The sequence below is a fragment of the Leopardus geoffroyi genome, chromosome C2 (genome assembly GCF_018350155.1).
Source record: "Leopardus geoffroyi isolate Oge1 chromosome C2, O.geoffroyi_Oge1_pat1.0, whole genome shotgun sequence".
NCBI lineage: Eukaryota > Metazoa > Chordata > Mammalia > Carnivora > Felidae > Leopardus > Leopardus geoffroyi.
The window spans coordinates 133567107-133587009 of record NC_059333.1 but is presented as its reverse complement, the minus strand read 5'-3'; the positions used below and the strand labels follow the sequence as shown (position 1 = coordinate 133587009).

At 50.4% G+C, this 19903-nt stretch overlaps 1 protein-coding gene across 2 annotated transcripts in view; it reads right to left on the bottom strand.

Annotated features, from left to right (window-relative positions):
- The window catches only part of GALNT15 (polypeptide N-acetylgalactosaminyltransferase 15), a 49281-nt gene extending 33265 nt beyond the window's left edge, over window positions 1-16016 (bottom strand). Inside the window, exon 1 of one of the 2 annotated variants that reach the window (XM_045503704.1) lies at window positions 13666-16016. In XM_045503704.1, coding sequence (XP_045359660.1) covers window positions 13666-14210 — 545 coding nt within the window. In that variant the 5' untranslated portion in view covers window positions 14211-16016. The remainder of the gene's footprint in view (window positions 1-13665) is intronic. The other variant, XM_045503705.1, reaches the window with a different exon arrangement.
- Window positions 16017-19903: the final 3887 nt, after the last annotated feature.

The following is a 19903-nucleotide window of genomic DNA, read 5'->3' as shown; positions in this document are numbered from 1 at the left end:
TCTGGAGGGAAGAGTGTGAGACGAGGTGTCAGAGAGCACGTGCCGTGTGCACTGAAGAAGACCTACGTCGTGCTCAGACTTCCGAATCCCCCGTGAGGAAGGGAAATAAGGGACTTTGAGCAGGTCTGTCTCTTCTCTGGGGCCCAGTTTCCATATTTGATGAGGGAGGAGTTCACTCACTGCACAGTGTCTAAAGACATTTCCAGCTTTGTCGTCTACACTCTGTTCTCTCATTGTCTACAATGGGGGACTGGGGAAATTAGGGTGGACCGTGTGATATTGTAGAGTCTTATTAATATTCCTTAAAGCCACCACTTAATGAGTCTTCTCTTCCTGTGTACCAGGTGCTGTGCTAAATACATGCGTTATCACATCTAATCCTCCCAAGTGCATTCTGAAATAGGTCTTTTCACGTGTGCAGAGATGGTCACCATAATTCTGTCCACCCTCACATGCATGTTCCTTTGCGATGTGACTGTGCCGCTTTTCTCACTGAGAAGCGCAACCTATTTCTCCACCCTCCGAACCTAGCTGGTCTTGTGATTTTTTCTGATGGATAGAATGTACTGGAAGTGATGTTCTCTCAAGATTAGGTTCCCAGGGGCCTTGCCGCTTCCGCTGGCTGCCATAAACTGCAATGCCAGGAAGCCTATCTACTCGAACGGAGGGTGAGAGGCCACTCGGAGAAAAGCTGAGGTTCCCCAGAAGACGACCAGCACCGGCTGCCAGGTACGTGAGTGAGGCCATCTTGGATCGCTCAGTCCCAGTTAGCCTCCAGAGGACAGCAACCACAGGAAGGACCCCAGGTGGGGCTGGCAGAAGAAATGTCCAGCTCAGTCCAGCCTAATTATAGAATCATGGGTAAATGGTTATCGTTTTAAGCTACTAGTGTCTTGAAGTAATGATTGCATTGAGACATAATTCACACCTCATAAAATCCACCCTTATAAAAGTATACAATTCAGTGGTTTCTAGTATCTTCACAAACCTGTTCATCTACTACTGCTATCTAATTTCAGAATATTTTCTTTTTAGATTTTTAAAAATATTTCTTTCTTATTTTTGAGAGAGAGAGAGAGAGAGGAAAAAAACATGAGCGGGGAGGGGCAGAAGGACAGGGGGGTGCAGAGGGTCTGAAACAGGCTCAGTGTTGACAGCAGAGAGCCAGATGCAGGGCTCAAACTCATGAACCGCGAGATCATGGCCCGAACCGAAGTTGGACGCTTAACCAACTGATCCACCCAGGCACCCCCCCAGAATATTTTCATCACCCCAAAAGAAACCCATGACCCATTAGCAGTTCCTCCCCATCCCTCTGTCATCCACGCCAGCCCCAGGCAAACACTAATGTACTTTCTGTCTCTATAGACTTCCCTACTCTGGACACTTTATACGTATGAATGGAATCACACAGTACGTGGCCTTTTGTGACTGGCTTCTTTCACTTAGCATAATGTTCTCAAGATTCATCATGTTGTAGCGTGTATTAGTACGTCACTCTTTTTTACTGCCAAATAATATTCGTTGTTTGAATACACCACGTTTTATTTATCTGTTTGTCAGCTGATGGGCATTTGTTTCCATTTTCAGTTGTTTTGAATAACGCGGCTATGAAAATTCATGCACAAGTTGTTATGAACTCATCAAACAAGTTTTTGGGAACATATGAACTATGTTTTCAGTTCTCTTGGTTGTATACCCAGGATTGGCATTTCCGAGTCATGTGGTAACCGTTAAGCATTTTGAGGAGCTGCCAGACTATTTTCCAAAGCAGCTGCACCACTTTGCAACCCCACCAGCAATGTGTGAGGATTTCAACCTCTTCACATCCTTGTCAGCACTTGTCATTGTCTGTCTTTTTTATTTTAGCCATTCCAGTGGGGGGTGAAGTGGTATGTATTGTGGTTTTGATTTGTGTTTCCCTGCTAACTAATGGCTTGAACATCTTTTCATGTGTTTTTTGGCCATTTCCATGTATTCCTTGGAGTAATACCTATTCAAATCTTTGCCTATTTTTTAAATATAAATTTTTATTTATATTTGAGAGAGAGAGAGAGATAATTGACAGTGTGTGAGTGGGGAAGGGGCAGATATAGATGGAGACAGAATCTGAAGCAGGCTCCAGGCTCCCAGCTGTCAGCACAGAGCCCGATGTGGGTTCAAACTCACAAGTCGTGAGATCATGACCTGAGCCAAAGTCAGATGCTTAACTGACTGAGCCACCCAGGCTTCCGGAAATCTTTGTCTATTTCTAAATTAGGTGTCATTTTGCTGAGTTGTAAGGGTTCTTTATGTATTCTGATACAAACCCCTTATTAGATTTGTAAATATTTTCTCCCATTCTTGGGTTGTATTTTCGCTGTCTTGAAGCACAACACTTTTCATTTTCATGAAGTTCAGTTTATCTGTTTTTTTAAGCCACGGAATTTTGAGGTGGTGTGTGTGCAGCACTAGATAATGGATTCATATTCCCATTTTAAAGATGAGGAAACTAGAGCCCAGAGAGCCCAAGTTACACAGCAGATAGCAGATGGCCAGTCTGACTCTACACCTAATGCTCTTAACCAGTATAGATATTGCTATTTTTGACGAAAGTGCTGACAGAATGTTCTGGATTCAGAGTCATGAGGCTTGGGTCCCACTGTCCGGATCAAAGTGACAATGATGGAGGGTTATCTGAAGAATACGCAACCCATTGATTCCTTCACATGTTCTGGGCTGTCTACACTGATTCGTTAAGGTCCTCAGAAAGCACTGTCTTGGCTGCCTTAGAAATGTGCTTATGTGGAGTCATGCTTGGCATCACTCTCTCAGCTTTCATCAGGTTTATGAAACCTGCTTTGCATTACAGAGGGAAACTGTTGAGGCTGTCGTGTCCTCTGTCACTGACTATTCCCTCTACGCAGCTTTGAAGGCAAATTCCTTTCAGGCAGAAGTGTCGGGAAAAGGCACTTTTCTTCCTCTGAGGACTTGGTATGTTTCCTCCTCATGAGCAATAAGGATCATGATATATCTACGGTGTTTCCTTTTCAGTTTGGCTGCCAGGAAGCTCAGAGTAAGGAAATAGGATATTTAGTCACCGAGACGGTTCTACGGATTGTCTGTCTTCATTTTAATTTTCTCTTTGATCCTGACCTTCCATCCTCCAACTGGTCGTTTAACAGATATTTACTGACAAGCTTATATGCATGAGGACTAAAATAGATAAGATCGTTGAAGCAGAACCGTGATGGCCCAGCCATATCCCCTTCGGCCCTATCAATATAGTACAGAACAGCCTGCCTTCCAATCGTGTGAGGGCTTTCTCTGACTGCTGGAGATGCTCTCCTCAAGCAGGCCTGAAGAGCTGGAGAATTAACCTCCCACCCACCCCTGACAGCTGTCCTCAGCCAGCGATGAGAAAGAGTTGGCATATTAATACCCAGCAACCCCTGACCCTAAGGAGGTCTAACACGTGGAGCTGCGTGTGCCACAGCCTCTCCCAGATTGCCCCGCAGGCCGAGCTCTAGCTCTAGTTACCTCTGAGGTAACTGCCTTGAAAACACACCTTTCGTCGCTGTCCTATTTTCTGCTCCACGTTGCCAGTCCCCTACAGCTGCTCCCTGACGTCATCTGCAAAACAAATGCTTGTCTCAGGGTTTGCTTTGGCGGAACCCAAGCTAAGGTAGTCTCTGGTGTCATGGAGCTTACATCCTATTAAGCGGATGACCAAATAATTATTTAACCACTGTAGCAAGTGCTCCAAGGAGATCCTCAGGGAGTGGGGCAGCAGTGATATGACAGGCAAGACCTGAAGGGTGGGTAGGAGGCAGTTGAAGGAAGGTGTGTGGGTGGGGAACAGTGTTCCTGACAGGTGTCATAGCGTCTGCTAAGGCCTAGAGGTAAAAAGGAGCTTGGTGTATACCAGTAACTGAAGGAAGGTGTTGCAAAGTATATTTCCCCTTATCTTGATTAACACCATATTAATAGCGATTTTCTATTTTATGATGTATTTTTAAATCCTTTGAGGGATGAAGGTAGGTAGGTAAACAAACAAGTGAGCAAAAGGTAAATGGTCCATGCAAGTGGCCCCGGGCAAGTCACTTCATCTGCCCACATCTCACATCCTTTCTGTCGAGTGGGGATGCACATTCTTCTTGCTCTATCTGTGCCATGGCTCTGTTGGGGGGAATCAGTGGGGCGGTGCATAGAAACAGCTTTCGGACATTGCAGAGCAGTGTCCAAATGTGACAGGTAGTTGTGAAAAGGACCCATGAAGAAATGCACATTCTTATTAGCGAACAGGGTTACGTTCTTTGTTCTTCAACCATATATCTGGTGGATGTTTTACTATCTCGGCTCGTATACATGAAAAGCTCACCTGACCTCATGTGTCCATCTTCTGAGTGGCAGCAGTGGGGAAGGAAAGACCAAGGGCTTTGGAATCGAATCAACTCGGCTTTGAATCCTGGCTCTGCTATTTACATCCCCTAATTAGTCAACACAAGGATGCTGTTACTTTTCGATAGCCCAGGGGAACTTCTTGGATTAAAGGGATCGTCCTGGCTCTAGACAGCTGCCGAATACAAGTTAGTTTCATATCTTCACACTCCAAGATCGGGGGAGTCCGGGTCTGGCTTTATACACAGATGCACGCCCTCTCTGCATGCAGCTCCAGGGTCCCCCGTGAACTCAGAAAATGCATTTGGATGATGATTCTGGAGAGGATGAGTCACAGCTTTGCGCCAGATGGCCTGGCTGTGGCACAAACACCGCCCCCACCCTTTCCTCACCTGGCCAGGGTAGAAAGGTTTCTGCTGGGTTTTCTGTCTTGGGGTTACTGACCTCCAGCTTCTACCAAATCAGCAGAAGTCCCCCACGCAGACGAGTTTCCATACTGCTGCCCTGAGCCCAGCGATGTAACAACCTGGTTGCTTATCTGTATCCCTCAACTCACCCCAAGCTCCTTGGGTTTGGGGCGGGGTCCGGCTCACCTTCTCACCTTTGATAGTTGCTAAATAATTATTTGTTCAGTGAATGAAGGTAGACACTGTTCTTGCTCACAAGGAGTATATAGACTGGTTGTCTATATAAATGGGAGGGTGATAACCATAGACTCAGTTCTCCACAATCTGAAAATCCCAATGTTTAGTACATTTTGTCTGTAGTTAATGGGGCTCATCTTGGGAACACCAATTTCCCGGCCATGCCTGGAGACACAAGGGCTGGGACACGGCCTGGGGATGATCCTGTGAGGGATGGACAGTGTTCCTACGAATGAGAGGGAAGTATGTTCAGGCTGGAGCCTGTGGTTAAGGCTAATGCTGCCAGCCTATCATTCCCCAGAGTTAGAGAGAAGTCATACAAGGGGCACACAGTCTCTTTGTAGGGTCCTCAGAAGCCTCACAGCCTCCTTCTAGGGGCTCCAGGCATCCTTAGCTTTGCTCTGATTCTGGCTCCTCAGCCCTGGACTAAAAGTGGGCACTGACAGGTAGTTGCTGGTCTGAACACTGACCAGAGCCTATGAAGCATCCTGGCACAATAGTTTCCCCTAACAGGCAGAGCCTCCCCCAAATAATGGCCAAGTGAAACTTCCAGATCCTCTGTCTCAAGGAGTTTGATATTCAGACATACAGAGAGGATCAGCAGTTGGCCGCAGGTCATAGGACAGGCAGTAAGTCAAAGGTGAGGCAGCAGAAGCCAAGAGGTAGCCCAGTGCCCTCCCACGTTAACCTGCCCCTGTACCACTGGGGCATCTCCATACATGCAGATTTGGATCTAGGAGGTCTGGGTGGGGCCTGAGGTTCTGCATCTCAGGTGATCCCGATGCTGCTGGGCCTCCAGACCAGAGCTTGAGTAGAGGACAACGGTTGTTAGTGACAAGACACCAGCAAGTAAGTGGCCATGAGGGTGATATGAGCAGGCTCCAGGGACGCCAGCTGCTGGAGGACATCAGGAAGGCTGAGCCCTAGAAGTACCATGGCTCGTGAGTGTCTTTCCTGTCCTCCTCCTATACCCCCTGCAGTCCTCCCTGGACTGTCCCTGTTCCTCGCTTCCTGTGCAAACTGCAGGAACCCCACCACCTGCAGTAACACCAGTGTTTCCGCTCCTTTTCACCTAAAAGGGCCTTGGCAGGAGTTCTCAGCCTGGCTGCACATTAGAATCACTTAGGAGAGTCTCCTCGAATTGTATCTAATTGGTTGGTCTGGGGTGGAGCCTGGGTGTGATGATTTATAAAATTCTGCAGCTGATTCCAATGTGCAGGCAGGGCTGTGAACCGTTGGCCTCATCAGCATTTCTCAAACTCTGACATGAATATAAATCAGCTAGAGATCTTGTTAAAAATAGAGATTTTCATCTAGTAGGTCTGAGTGGGGCTTGAAAGTCTGCATTTTTGATGCTGCAGGTCTGAGGACCATACTTTCAGCGGAAATAGCAGTTTCCTTAAGAATTAAACAAGATAAGGGGCGCCTGGGTGGCGCAGTCGGTTAGGCGTCCAACTTCAGCCAGGTCACGATCTCGCGGTCCGTGAGTTTGAGCCCCGCATCAGGCTCTGGGCTGATGGCTCAGAGCCTGGAGCCTGTTTCCGATTCTGTGTCTCCCTCTCTCTCTGCCCCTCCCCCGTTCATGCTCTGTCTCTCTCTGTCCCAAAAATGAATAAACGTTGAAAAAAAAATTAAAAAAAAAAAAAAAAAAAGAATTAAACAAGATAAGATGCAGGTTGACCACCTCTGATCTAATCCCCAAGCCTAACCTGAAGCACAAAGCAAGACTCTACTGCATTGGCTACCACAGGCACATTTGATCTCAAGGGGCTACATTTTTTTTTAAATGTTTATTTTTGAGAGAGAGGGAGACAGAGTGTGAGCATGGGAGGGGCAGAGAGAGAGGGAGACACAGAATTCGAAGCAGGCTCCAGGCTCCCAAGCTGTCAGCACAGAGCCCGACCGGGGCTTGAACTCGTGAATCTCAAACCGTGAGGCCATGACCTAAGCCGAAGTCGGACGCTCAACTGACTGAGCCACCCAGGCGCCCCGTGATCTCAAAGGGTTATACTCAGCCGTGTCTACACCACAGGCACTGAGGATGGGTGGAGATCTGGGGACACACAGCTCCCAGCCCTGGCTACACTGGGCTTGAGGGCTGAAAGCTTGGTACTTGTGAGTTCCCCTTGTGACCTGGCTGGCCAGGCACCAGAACAAGCACTCCTACTCACCACACTGGGTTGTTTTCCCTCCTTTCCTGAGTGGGAGGGTAGATAAGCTGAGTTCCAGCACCAGGTGTTTGCCCCAGCCTGCTCCTTCCTGCTCTCCCCTGCGAGCCCCACTGCAGGGCCACACCTACTCACTCCGATTTATTGGTGCCCTGCCAGCCGTCTTCTCTCACTTTTGTAGCCCAGGTGTCAGGGCCAACATAGGGGTGGGGAGACCTGCTGGAGGGGCTCCCTGCCTGCCTGGAACTCGACTGACCTGACCGGAAGGTAGACTGCACCACCACCTTCTCCTTGACAATATAGAGCTGCTGCCAAAGCGGCCTCTGGGCGGGAGGGAGGGAACGAAGCGGAGGATACCCCTTCCTATGTCTTCCCACTGCCTGTGAAATGCCATTGCCCAGCTGGTGCCCCACAGCGTTGCTTCTCAGCCCCGGCTGCGCATCAGAACTACCTGGGGAGGCCCAGGCCCCTCCCCAGACCAGCTAAATAAGAATCCCTGGTAGTGGGACCCCAGTATGGGTCGTTTGTAACACTTACCAGGTGCTTCCGGTGTGCCACCAAGTGAGTGATGATTTAGCAGCCCACGGGGTAGAAAATAACTCTTTGATCAGAGAAAGGACAATGACGTGATGTCCACAGCTGCCTGCTCTGGCTTTTCTCCATCTTTCAATTCACTCCTAGACCCTATACTCCAGAATAGGATAAGGACAACTTCCGTTTGGACTTGAATCCTGGGGGGGAGGGGGGAGGGAAGATCATCAACATTCTATCCCATTTAACCTACAACCCCACGCAAGGGTGTTATTTTATCTACATTTTACAGTTGAGGAAACTGAGGCTTAGAGAGGCTGAGTGATTATACAAGGTCACACAGTAAGAGATGGGGCCGGGTTTCAGCCCCAGGTTTCCTGTTCTTTGGGCATGTGAGTTAGTCACAGTTGTGGGTATATAAACCAGGCTAACACGGGCCAAAATATGAACCCAAGTTATAAACTGATGCGAGTAGGTAGGTAGCACCCAGCCAGCAATAGCCGAGCTGACATTTATATTTAAGTACAAAACTCCAGGTCATGAAGGGGACTGTGTTGCTCACTACTTCTCTTTTCTATTTTCCAATCCCGCGACTCCCTTCTCTGTGGAATCTTCCAGAGCTCTACTACCTCTCTGCTCATTGTCTGTATCAGTGGTTCCCCAAACTAACATCAGCTTTTTAAAATTCAGATCACTGGGGCGCCTGGGTGGCGCAGTCGGTTAGACGTCCGACTTCAGCCAGGTCACGATCTCGCGGTCCGTGAGTTCGAGCCCCGCATCAGGCTCTGGGCTGATGGCTCAGAGCCTGGAGCCTGTTTCCGATTCTGTGTCTCCCTCTCTCTCTCTGCCCCTCCCCCGTTCATGCTCTGTCTCTCTCTGTCCCAAAAATGAGTAAACGTTGAAAAAAAAAATTAAAAAAATAAATAAATAAAATTCAGATCACTGCATTCCAAATCAGAACTATGGGGAGTCTCTAGAAAAGTGGTCTGAAAATCTACATTTTTAACAAGCAATGTGGGGGAATCCACAAGTACATATTTGGCAAACCAGCGATAAAGCCCCTTGCTGCTCAAAAACGTGGCCTGTGGACCAGCAACACCGGTACCAACTGGGAGCTTGATAGAAGTATAGCATCTTGGGTGGAACCCCTAGCCTACTACATTAGACTGTGCGTTTTAATAAGATGCCCGGGGCGAGGGGTTTGCATGCACTTGAAAGTCTGAGAAGCGTGGCTCTGTCCAACCTGTTAGATACAAAGAGTGCCCACACATCAGCAGCATGAGCGTCTCCCAGGAAACTTGTCGAAACCAAATTCTTCGGCCCCACCCTTGACCCTTGAGTCAGGTACTGTAGGAGAGGAGGCCAGGAAGCTGCATTTTAGCAAGCCCTCTCAGTAGTCCCATGTGAACTCAGGTTTGGGAGCCACTGCCTAGACCAGATTACAGGCCCTTTCTCAGTCAGGAGCCTCTTTGATGCGGGCAGTCGTTGCCCTACGCTGGGCCCCAGGATGATCAAGGAGAGCTGGGCTCGGAAGAGCCTTGAAAGCTGTCGTGCCACAGGAGGCTGAAGGGCAAGGCCTGCTCCTCCCCGACCCCCTCTGTGAGAGCAGCTTTGAGGCGCCAAGTCAGTCCTAGTCTTCAGTCTGGGGCTCCCATGTGAGCCCCTCTCTTTACTTCCTCTATATATTCATTCGCTATTCCCGCGCCTGCCCCAGGACCCAGCCCTCCACACAACAGAGCCACTCCCCGGAGCTTCCTCTGTTCTTGTAAAGAATGCATTGATCAGCACGCATGGAGCTCACATTTCCCCAGTGATGTCGTGCTATGGACCCCTTTTCTGCGCCTTACTTGTGTCACTCAGCATGGTACTTGAAGGTTTCCCTCCATCGGGTATTGTGCACCGAGTCTGTTGCTTCTACGTCCCGCCGTGTCTCTGGGCTGTGCCCAGCTTCCCTGGTGCCCACCCATGACGTGTCCAGGTAGTTTCCAACTCTTCAGTGCCACCAAGGATGCTGTGACAGACATCCTCCTCCGTGTCTCCCTGAGGACCAGTGTGAGCTTTCCCTAATTTATAGGTGGAAAAACTTGAAATTCTTCTAGCCTACGTGACTTGCCCAGAAAGTACAACATGGTGGTTAAGAACATGGCTTTGCAGCCAGAGAAAGACAGATAACATATGATTTCACTCAGATGTGGAATTTGAGAAACTTAGCAGATGATCATAGAGGAAGGAAAGGAAAAATAAGATAAAAACAGAGAAGGAGGCAAACCATAAGAGACTCCGAAATACAGAGAACAGGGCACCTGTGTGGCTCAGTCAGTTAAGCGTCTGACTTTGGCTCAGGTCATGATCTCATGGCTTGTGAGTTTGAGCCCCGCATCGGGCTCTGTGCTGACAGCTCAGAGCCAGGAGCCTGTTTCAGATTCTGTCTCCCTCTCTCTCTGACCACCCGCCCCCATTCACACTTTGTCTCTCTCCCTCCCTCAAGTATAAATAAACATTAAAAAAATTTTAATACAAAGAACAGAGGGTTGACGGGGTGGGAGGGTGGGGAAAATGGGTGATGGGCATTAAGAAGGGCACTTGTAATGAGCACTGGGTGTTGTATGTAAATGACAAATCGTGGGATTCTACTCCTGGAGCCAAGGCCACACTGTATCACACTGTATGTTATCTAACTCGAGAATAACAAAACAAAACAAACAGAAAGAACAGGACTTTGGTGTCAGAGACACCTGGTCAGATAACCTGGCCCCAGTCCCTCCACCTGTCTGTTTCTCAGTTTACACATCTGTAAAATGGAAATATTAATCGTATCCAGCTTATGGGTTCATTAGGAAGATTAAGTGAATGAAAACCACTTAGCAGGGTTCCTAGCACATAGTAAGTGCTCAGATAAAAGTTCACCGTAATTTTACCTTTCTTTGCAGAGTCTGCCTTTTGACCTTTTACACTGACTTTTTTCTCTGTCTTGGTCCTGCATTATTACTAACTTCCTGGCATGCTCCTTTTCAAAATGACCTCCAGCAGTGACCCCGGAGGTACTCAGAAAGCCTGTGGCCTGGATGGGGGCGATGAGCAAAGGCCAGGGCTGGTCTAGAGGTTTCGGCGCACGAAGGGCGTGCGGGACTAGCCCAAGTTGGGACAGGCTTGCGCAAAGCCCTGAGGTGGGTGGTGCTTGGCACGCTCCAGCAGAAGGCAGAGGGACTGGGGTCTCCAGAGTTCTCCCAACCCTGGTGGGAAAGCAGAGCAGGACTCGCACAGAGTAGGTGCTTAATATATGGCCGTTCTTTTATAAGCTGAACTTTGGCCTGGTTTTAAAGCGCTGACAGTAGGAGAGTCCTGTCACCCTGGAGGGACAGTGGGGGCTTGTCGCCTCAGTTTGCAGAGGATCCCTTGTATGTCCTGAGAGGGGCCAGAAGAGACACCCAGCACCTGAACTGCAGAGGGTAGAGGAGAGGATGGGGGCCAAGGCCCAGACCGCACAGGCTGCAGGGAGCAGCTGGGACCAGCAGAGGGCGCCACACACCTCTAGACAGAGCCGATGGCTGTCGTTAGAACCGGGGCAAGAGGAGGGAAGTATGGGGCGGGGAGACCAACCGTCCAGGTTTGCCAGGGACCGGGAGGCGTCCCAGTCCGGGGAGACCGAGACAAACTGAGCCGAGGTGGTCACCCTGGCTTGAAGCAGTGACCACTGAAGTGGTGCGCACGCGATGTCAGTGCACGTCGCACACGTGACACAAAATGGGCCCGCACAGCGCAGGCGCGCAACACCTACCAGGCACTTCACGCCAGAAGCATAACACACACAACACACTTGCGCACACACACACGTACAACTCGCCCAACGCCTTTCTAACCTACGTGCACCACACGCACGCACAACGCCCGTGCGCTTCGTACTGCACGAGTAGCACACACAGCACACCTACCCGTGTACAACTCTAACAAGGCGTTTATACCACACATGCGAGTCGCACACTCACACAGGCACATCAAACACACGTAGCCCGGGCACAACACAACATACATGCACACACGTCCCGCAAAAACGCATACACAACAAAAGCCAAATCACAAGACACGTGCGCGCGTCACACCGGGGCGAAACATACGCAATCACGCGTGTACCACACACGCCACTGCACCTATCAATGTGCACACGCGCATAAGGACACGGACACATCCACACACACGTGCACGTGTGATTACACGTGCACAACTCACACCGCAACGCACGCGGGCACTAGGCACGCGGGCACCACGTAATCCACTACGCGCACGTACTACACGGAGCACACGTACGTAGCATCCATTGGCCACACACGATACAGTGCGTGTTCGACACATGCACAACTATATGCAACGTACCCACAGAACTTCATACTCACAACGCACTTGCATAATGCAGAGACACACATACACGCCTCTGGGTGGCCAGAGACCCTCTTGTTTGAGGCAATGCTTCTTATCAGCAAAATGAAGATACTCATTTTTGTCTTAGGCCAAAGAGAAAGATGTATCCAAAGACTTTGAGAACAGTACGTTCACTCATTCGGCAATCACTCGCTTCCTGTGTGCGTGGCAGGGACCCCGGCATCGATCAAACCAGTACGTCAGCGACCGTTTAGCTTTGGTTGTAGTGAGGGTTATGAATTAAAACTGCTGAGAGCACCAAATTGCAATGGGGTGGGCCTGGCTGGGTCTGCAAGTTTCCTGAAAAGAGCTGTTGAAGCCAAGACCTGAAGTTGGAGCAGCAGGGTTGGGGTGGGTATGAGAGAGGCGCCCAAGCACACCATCTGAGAAGCCGGTCTCGGGTGCTGACCTGCATTTGCGTGACCCCGAGGGTGACTGCCAAGCGGCCAGACCGACAGGAACCCCACCAGGGATCAGAGGAGTACACTGTCTTGCTCTTGACTGCGGCTCTAGATGGATCCACTCACTCGGAAGGTCTGAACGTGTGTTTGCTTCGTGAGAAGCACTCTGGGCTCTAGGAAGAGCAGTGGCTTACAGGGAAGGGTTTTCCCAGAGCTAACCAGTCGCACCGGCCACGGATGCCCGACTGGGGCCCTCCTCTGCAGCCAGCCACAGTAAGGGAGGGGGAGGACAGGGGATGCACAAGGGGAGCTCAGCATCTCCCTGGGTATAGCCTGGATGCGCTCTCCAGCTTGGCTTCTGGGGGTGGGGCTACCCCGCCAGGTCAGGCTGCAGCAGCACCGCATTCTAGCTCCTGCGCACTGGGACTGTCCCCTTAAGTCTAATGGGGTGGCAGTTCAGGCACACTGGAGCTTCTTCCTTCCTGGATTCAAATCCCTGCCTTGGCACCTGCTAGCTGTGTGACGGTGGGCAAGTTACTCAGCCTCTCTGTGCCTTGTTTTCATACCTGTAAAATCAGCCTGATGGTAATATTAGCACTCATCTTGTAAGGACTGATAGACGAACAGCTCTTAGATTAAAATCAGGCACATGGAAGGAGTCACGTAAATGTTAGCTGCGATTGTTACTTTGACCCGAAACGAAAGCAAACCCTAACAACAATCATAATATCAAAACGTCCTGGCGGCGGGCTGTTAGAACTGGAAGGTGGGTTGGAGAACATCTGCCCCAAGCTCCTGTGTGGTATATGGATAAAGCTGTTTGACCTGATAGTCCTGAGACAGAAGGACTAGAACCAGGATGGGGAAGGGAAGAACCAGTAAGAGCTCCCCTTTTCCTCACCTGCAGGGCTGGTTAAATGAGAGTTTCTCACTCAGTGGGTCTGGGATGCGGTCTGAGACTCTGCGTTTCTAACAAGTCCCCAGGTTATGCTGCTGCGGCTGGTCCAGGGACCACACCTTGGGAACTGCTGCCCTAAGGACAGCCGGTGGCAGAAAGTTGGCATTCCTGGGTCTGTTGATGACGCCTCAGTACCTGGGGGAAGGGGAAGCCAGGGCCTTACTTACAGTGGATGCCGTACCTCGGGCAGCGCCCTCTGCAGGGGGATGCGGGCACTGAGCGCCTCCTCCAGGCTGAGTGGGGTCAGCTCATCTTCAGATACCTCCCCATCTTCCTCCTCGGCCCCCCAGTCCCTCTCTGGGGCCTCCTCATCCTGCCTTCTGCTCGGCTGTCTGATGAGCCGGTAGCTGCCACCTTTCCTGCCCTGGGTCTTGTTCCTTCTGGCCCTGGGTGAGGCCACGGCCACCAGGAGCTGATCCTCCCGCAGTGAGATAAAGGGGGGCAGGCCCTCCAGGGGGCTGTACTCTTGGCCCTCATCCTCGGCCTCCAGCACCCATTCCTGGGATTCCCCGAAGTCCAGGCGATACCCAGCACCTGGGCCGTGTTGGGTGGGCAGGACTGTGACCGCGTGGTGCGGGGCGTGCGGGGGAGGGTGCAGCATGGCCACCATCAGCAGCACGCATCCCAGCATCAGTAAGAGCAGCAGGAATTGCAGTCTGCACGGCCCATGCCTGCATCGCTTCCTTAGGAGCATGTTGCTGGAACTTGCCATATGCAACAGGTCATATTCAAGTTCGCGTCCTCCTCCTGCTCCAGGTTCCTTCGGGCTTGCAGGAGAACCTGGCTTCCTAGTTCCACCTGGAAGTTTTTTGCTGGTCACTTAACCTGCTCCTTTTTTTCCCATCTGACATTTGCCAACAGCATGTGTAAGACTGACTTCCACTTATAATCAGAAAGCCACGGGACCTCTCTGAGTGGATTTCTGTATTGCCTTCTGAGAGCCCATTCACAGGGACTTCAAATGGAATTGTTTGGCCCCTTTTACCCCCTTTTTCTCCTAAGGAAAAAAAAAAAAAAACGATTATTCCATTCTGCTCAGGTGTTTAGTCCCACGTGTTTCGTCTCCCCCCTTGCATGAATGGTCAGGTTGCTAGGCGATGTCTGGAGAGGCAGCTGGTGGGTCCTCAGTCCAGCAGCGTTGACAGTGGTCCTCCTTTGGACGCTTCAAGTCAGGTCAGATCAACAGATGTGAAGCCGGCAGGCAGCGCCTGATTTCCTTTCACACATAGCTCTGCGCTCAGCTGAGAGCCCTCTGCCAGACGCAGCCCCGGCCAAGCCAAGCCTCGCTCCTGGTCCTAATGCCCTCACTGTTCCCGGGCTTTGCACAATCCCACAGCGCACAGCTCCGGGGCAAAATATAAACTGTCACTGCTAGGACCAAACCCAAACAGGAACATCCCAGAAGTTCAGATCTGAATCTCGTTCATAGTTCATAGGAAGACTTCTTTCCTCCACCCACAGGGGAAGGAAATAGTAGTCCCTCCTGGTTTCAGAAAGCCTGTGCCTGTGGCATAGATGCAAACAGCTAACTGTCTGTTTGTACCCTCAGCCTCCCACAGGCGATGTGTGAAGTTAGGCTGGACTCTCCCTCCTTGCTGAGGACCACTGTCCTTGTCCCTCTGAAAATGACGGAAGCTGGGGGGGGGGGGGAGACGCTCCTGTATGCCCCTCCTGCCACCAAAGCATCTGAAGGCACTGGCCACTAAGCAGGGGCATCCGGTGAGGAATGTTCCTTCAGTTGTAAAACTTCCTTCATCCAACCAACAGATGTTGACGCGCACCTACTATGTGCCAAAACTATTCCGGGACTGGGAGTCCAGCAATGAATAAAGCACCAAAATGTGTGCCTCATGCAGTTTACCTTCTAGTGGGAGAGGCAGACAGAGAATTAATTTAGAAAGGCAGTGGGTCAGGGGTGATACGGGTGAAGGAGAAAAGTAAAGCAGGGAAAGGGGCTGGAGAGCATGAGCTGGGGACTGACAGGGGACACTGAGTGGTGAGGGGAGGTTTCACAGAACAGTTAGCATCTGTGTGAGAAGGAGGGGCAGGCAGTGATGTGAGGATGAGCATTTGGGGCAGGGGGCATAGCAAATGTGAAGGTCCTGCGGCAAGCACGTGCCAGGCCTTTGGAGGAGCAGAGAGAACCAGGGTGGCAGGAGCAGAATGAGGAGGGCAGAGTGGGACAGAAAACAGGACGAAAGAGGTAAGGTGGGGGTAGGAGGTGAGGGGGGATCCTACGGGACATCGGAGTGCATCGTAGGAATTTTGGCTTCTCTTCTTTCCTCTGAGTAAGATGTGAGCCCTTGGAGGGTTGTGAGCAGAAGACAGACACAACTGACTCAGATTTAAATGGGATCACTCTGGCTGCTGTGTTGGAATCAGACTGGGGGAGCAAAGGGCAGAAGCAGGGAGTCAAGTCAGGCTAACATCATTGCAGCGAGAAACGATGAGGGTGTGGACCAAAGTGGCATCAGTGGAGGAGGGGTGGAGTAGGCAACTACTGGACATATTTTTTTAATGTTTATTTATTTGTTTATAATAAATAAATTTTTGTTTATAATAATAAATATTTGTTTGAGAGAGAGAGAGGGAGGGAGAGTGGGAGAGGGGCAGAGAGAGGGGGAGAGAGGGGGGAGGGGCAGAGAGACAGAGAGACAGAGAGAGAGACAGAGAGAGAGAGAGAATCCCAAGCAGGCTCTGAACCGTCAGCACAGAGCCTGACCCGGGGCTTGATCCTGCAAATCAAGAGATCATGATGTGATTTGAAATCGAGTCAGATGCTCAACCAACTGGGCCACCCAGGCGCCCCGGCTTCTGGGTATATTTTCAGGAAGAACCTACCGCAGTTGCTGATGAACTGATATCCAGTGTCAGAGAAAGAAAGGAGTCAAGGATGATTTTCAAGCTTTCAAGTCTGGTAGTTGGAAGAGTAGAGTTGCCATCGGCCGAGCTGTGGGAGACCAGGAGTTGGTAGAAGGGGATGAATGGCAGTGGCTGCTTGGGCCATGTGAAGTTTGAGATGTCTTCTAGACAGTCAAGGGGACATGGAGAGTAGGCAGTGGGACACGCAATAGCTGGAGGTGAAGGGAGAGGTCTGGCTTGCAGGTGGTAAAACCTCACAGGGATGATGTCTGAAGCCATGAGATCCAAGGTCACGGAGCGCGAGACGTAGATGGGAGACAGAATGGACGCCAGCATGCTCAGAGTTCCTGAGCTTCTGGCCCGAATAGCTGATCAAGGGTGACTAACTCTGCATTTCTTCTGATGACTGCAGAACGGCCCAGCCTTCCCAGTAATCAGGAGTGCAGTGGGGGGAGAAACGCCACTGGGGAATTCCTGAAATGAATTGCTCGTTGTTTCTGTTTTGATTTTGATCTTGGAATGTGAGCTTAAACATCTCATGGAAAAAAAATGCTTTTCCTTTTGATTCTGTTGCTTCTTCTAGAGCGTGTGTGAGTGTGTGTGAGTGTGTGTTTCCCCTGAAGCCTTTCAGAGTCAGAGGTGACATGGTGGGTTATATGTGATTGTTCCTAATAGGCTAGCATAGTGTCCCGATGGACAGCAGTTAGGAATTGCTGGATTGGACCGTGCTTTCCGAATCCCACATCAGGGTAGGTGGGGGTGAGAGTTGTATGGCTTTCAGGTTCAAGACACAGGCACTCTGGAAGATGTAATTTAGAATTTCTGGTACATTTTGAGGCTCACAAGGATGATTCCAGGGGACTTTCAGAGAACAAGGTATGCGCAGTCTCCAGCCTCAGGGCAGAACACCCTCCCCTACCCTCTCCGGCAACATTGGTTTCAAACTCGTCAGCCACATCATGCCTCCTCAGGGCCTTTACCTGGCCCATCCTTTGCTTGACTGCCTTTTCCTCAGAAACCAGACACAAGGCTCATTTACTCGCTTTTGTGTTTTTTCCCCACCGTTTCACAGCGGAAGCCCTCCATCTTACCCATGGTGTTCTCTGTCCTCTTGCCTTGCTTTCTTTGAGAGTCTCTGGAGCTCTTCCCAACAATTGATAAGTAAGACACTTGGCTCTTTGTTGTCTGTGCCCCCATCCCACCTCCATAAGAGGTGGGCTCCACAAGGAGAGCTGTTCTATCAGTTTGTTCACTGCTGTTTCCCCAGAGACTGCAGAGCGAAAGCACTTAATAAATATTTGTCGAATGAATATAGGGACGATGCTATAGCTATTCTGATTCAACTCAAGTGAGGTCTGTGTGTCCTCTGAGACTCCGGGATATGGATCAGCCCTAAAAGGGTTCCACACAGCCCATAATCATGGGGTGATACTTTCAGTCTGCCCAGAAGGAAATAAAATTCCCATATACATCCCCCCGTGGACAGAGCCAGCCCAAGTAGAGGGAGCAGCAGGCCTTCCTGGCCCATCCCAGCCCCTGGCTCACAGGGGTGTTACTTCGCTGCTTGTACCAGCTGGAGCCCCCCTTTAGCACCCAGATATCAGTCATGCATCTTCGGTCTACAACCCTGGCACTTAGCTTCTGTCTTCATGCAGCTGGAATTTTCTTCTCTGTGTCTTCCACTCAAAACAAAAGCAAGCAAGCCATGGATCTCCAAACACAACATAAAGTCCTTTTAGTCTCCACCTTATTCCTCTCGGCCTGGGTGGCTTGGTCGGAAAAGCATGTGACTCTTGATCTGGGGGTCATGTGTTCAAGCCCCCACTGGGTGTGGTGATTATGAAAATAATAAATAGGGATGCCTGGGTGGTTCTGTTGGTTGAGTGTCCGACTTCGGCTCAGCTCATGATCTCACGGTTCACAGGTTCAAGCCCTATGTCAGGCTCTGTGCTGACAGCTCAGAGCCTGGAGCCTGCTTCGGATTCTGTGTCTCCCTCTCTCTCTCTCTCTCTGCCCTTCCCCCACATATGCTCTGTCTCTCAAAAATAAGTAAAATAAAACATTAAAAATTGAAATAATAAATAAATAAACTTAAAAAAAAGAGAAAGAAATGGGACTTCCCTTAGGGACATCCCTTCTGTCACTTCCCAGAGCCTCAGGGGCTACCCTGCCCCTGTCCAGGTCTAATTAGAGGAGGAAGGACTGGACACAGTCCCATAGCCCCTGTCCCCCATTATCTCTCTCTTCTCTTTCTCACCTGTATTCCTATTACGGGTTGAACTGTGTCCCCTCAAAAGAGGTTGAAGTCCTATACATGGGTACCTGGGAATACGACCTTATTTGGAAACGGGGTCTTTGCAGATGATCAAGTACGATGAGGTCATGAAGGTGAACCCCAATTCACCATTACTGATGTCCTTATGCAAGGAGAGGTTTGGACAGAGGCACACACAGGATGAAGATGTGAAGAGGAAGGCAGAGATCAGAGTGATGCACCGAGGGACGCCAAAGATTGCCGGCGAGCCACCAGCAGCTGGGGGAGGGGCATGGGGCAGGGTCCCCCTCACAGCCCCAGAGAGAACCAAGTCTCCGACACCTCGATTTCCGACTTCAGCCTCCAGACTGTGAGAAAATGGATGTCTGTCGTTTAAGCACCACCCGGTCTGCGGTGCTTTGCTACACCAGCCCCGGAAACTAATATAGTTCCTTTTGCCCGCCCACCTTTTCCTTCCCTCAGCTCTCCCTCTCCCTGGCTTTTCTCATAGGACACAGTGCCTTTAGTGTAGAAAAGACTGCTATTTGCCTGGAAAAAAGTTGAGTTTTCAGTTCAGTTTCGTAGCAGGTTAAAGTGCCTGAACAAGTCAGAGACTGAGAGATTCACAGTGGGCATCCGCTAGTAAATAAACACTGTGCCTTGTAACAGGGGACCTGGCCCAGGTGATTCAAGATGTCATCAACAGGGGTATGTCTGGTCACCATTCGGGTTCCCATCTGAATCTGAGGTGAAGAGAAGAGCAAGAAACAGGATGAGAAAATAGTTCCCCAAGGTGCGTCCTCTGCTTTACTTCGTCATGACACATGGTGATGGCTGTTTGCTTTTTTGGCCCCCCTGTTACCGGTCCCTCCATCTTCGTCTGTCCCACAAGCAGCACGGTGCCCACTCAGCAACACATGTCAAGTTCATGGCTCTTGAAGATGAGACCTGATGTACACTGAACGCCTCGTTGAGAATAAGGTGACAGCCTGGGACGGGTCCCGATGTTCAGCCTAAGAGAGGGGAGAAAAGAAGTGGGAGGACATGCCAGCCCCACCTCCCCCCTTCCCTCAGACCACCTGACAGAACCGGGCCTGAGGTGGCCAGCCCCACCACACTCCTGGTTCTCTGCTGTAACCCATTTGGCTTGGCTTTCCTTGTGCATGGATTGTACTGGAAAAGAGCATCACCAGTGGTTAGGTTGTGTGTCAATGCCACCATGACAAGCACTGACAGAGAGCAGGTTTACACAGGGCTACCTCAAGGGAGGAGTGGCATCCTTGATGCCT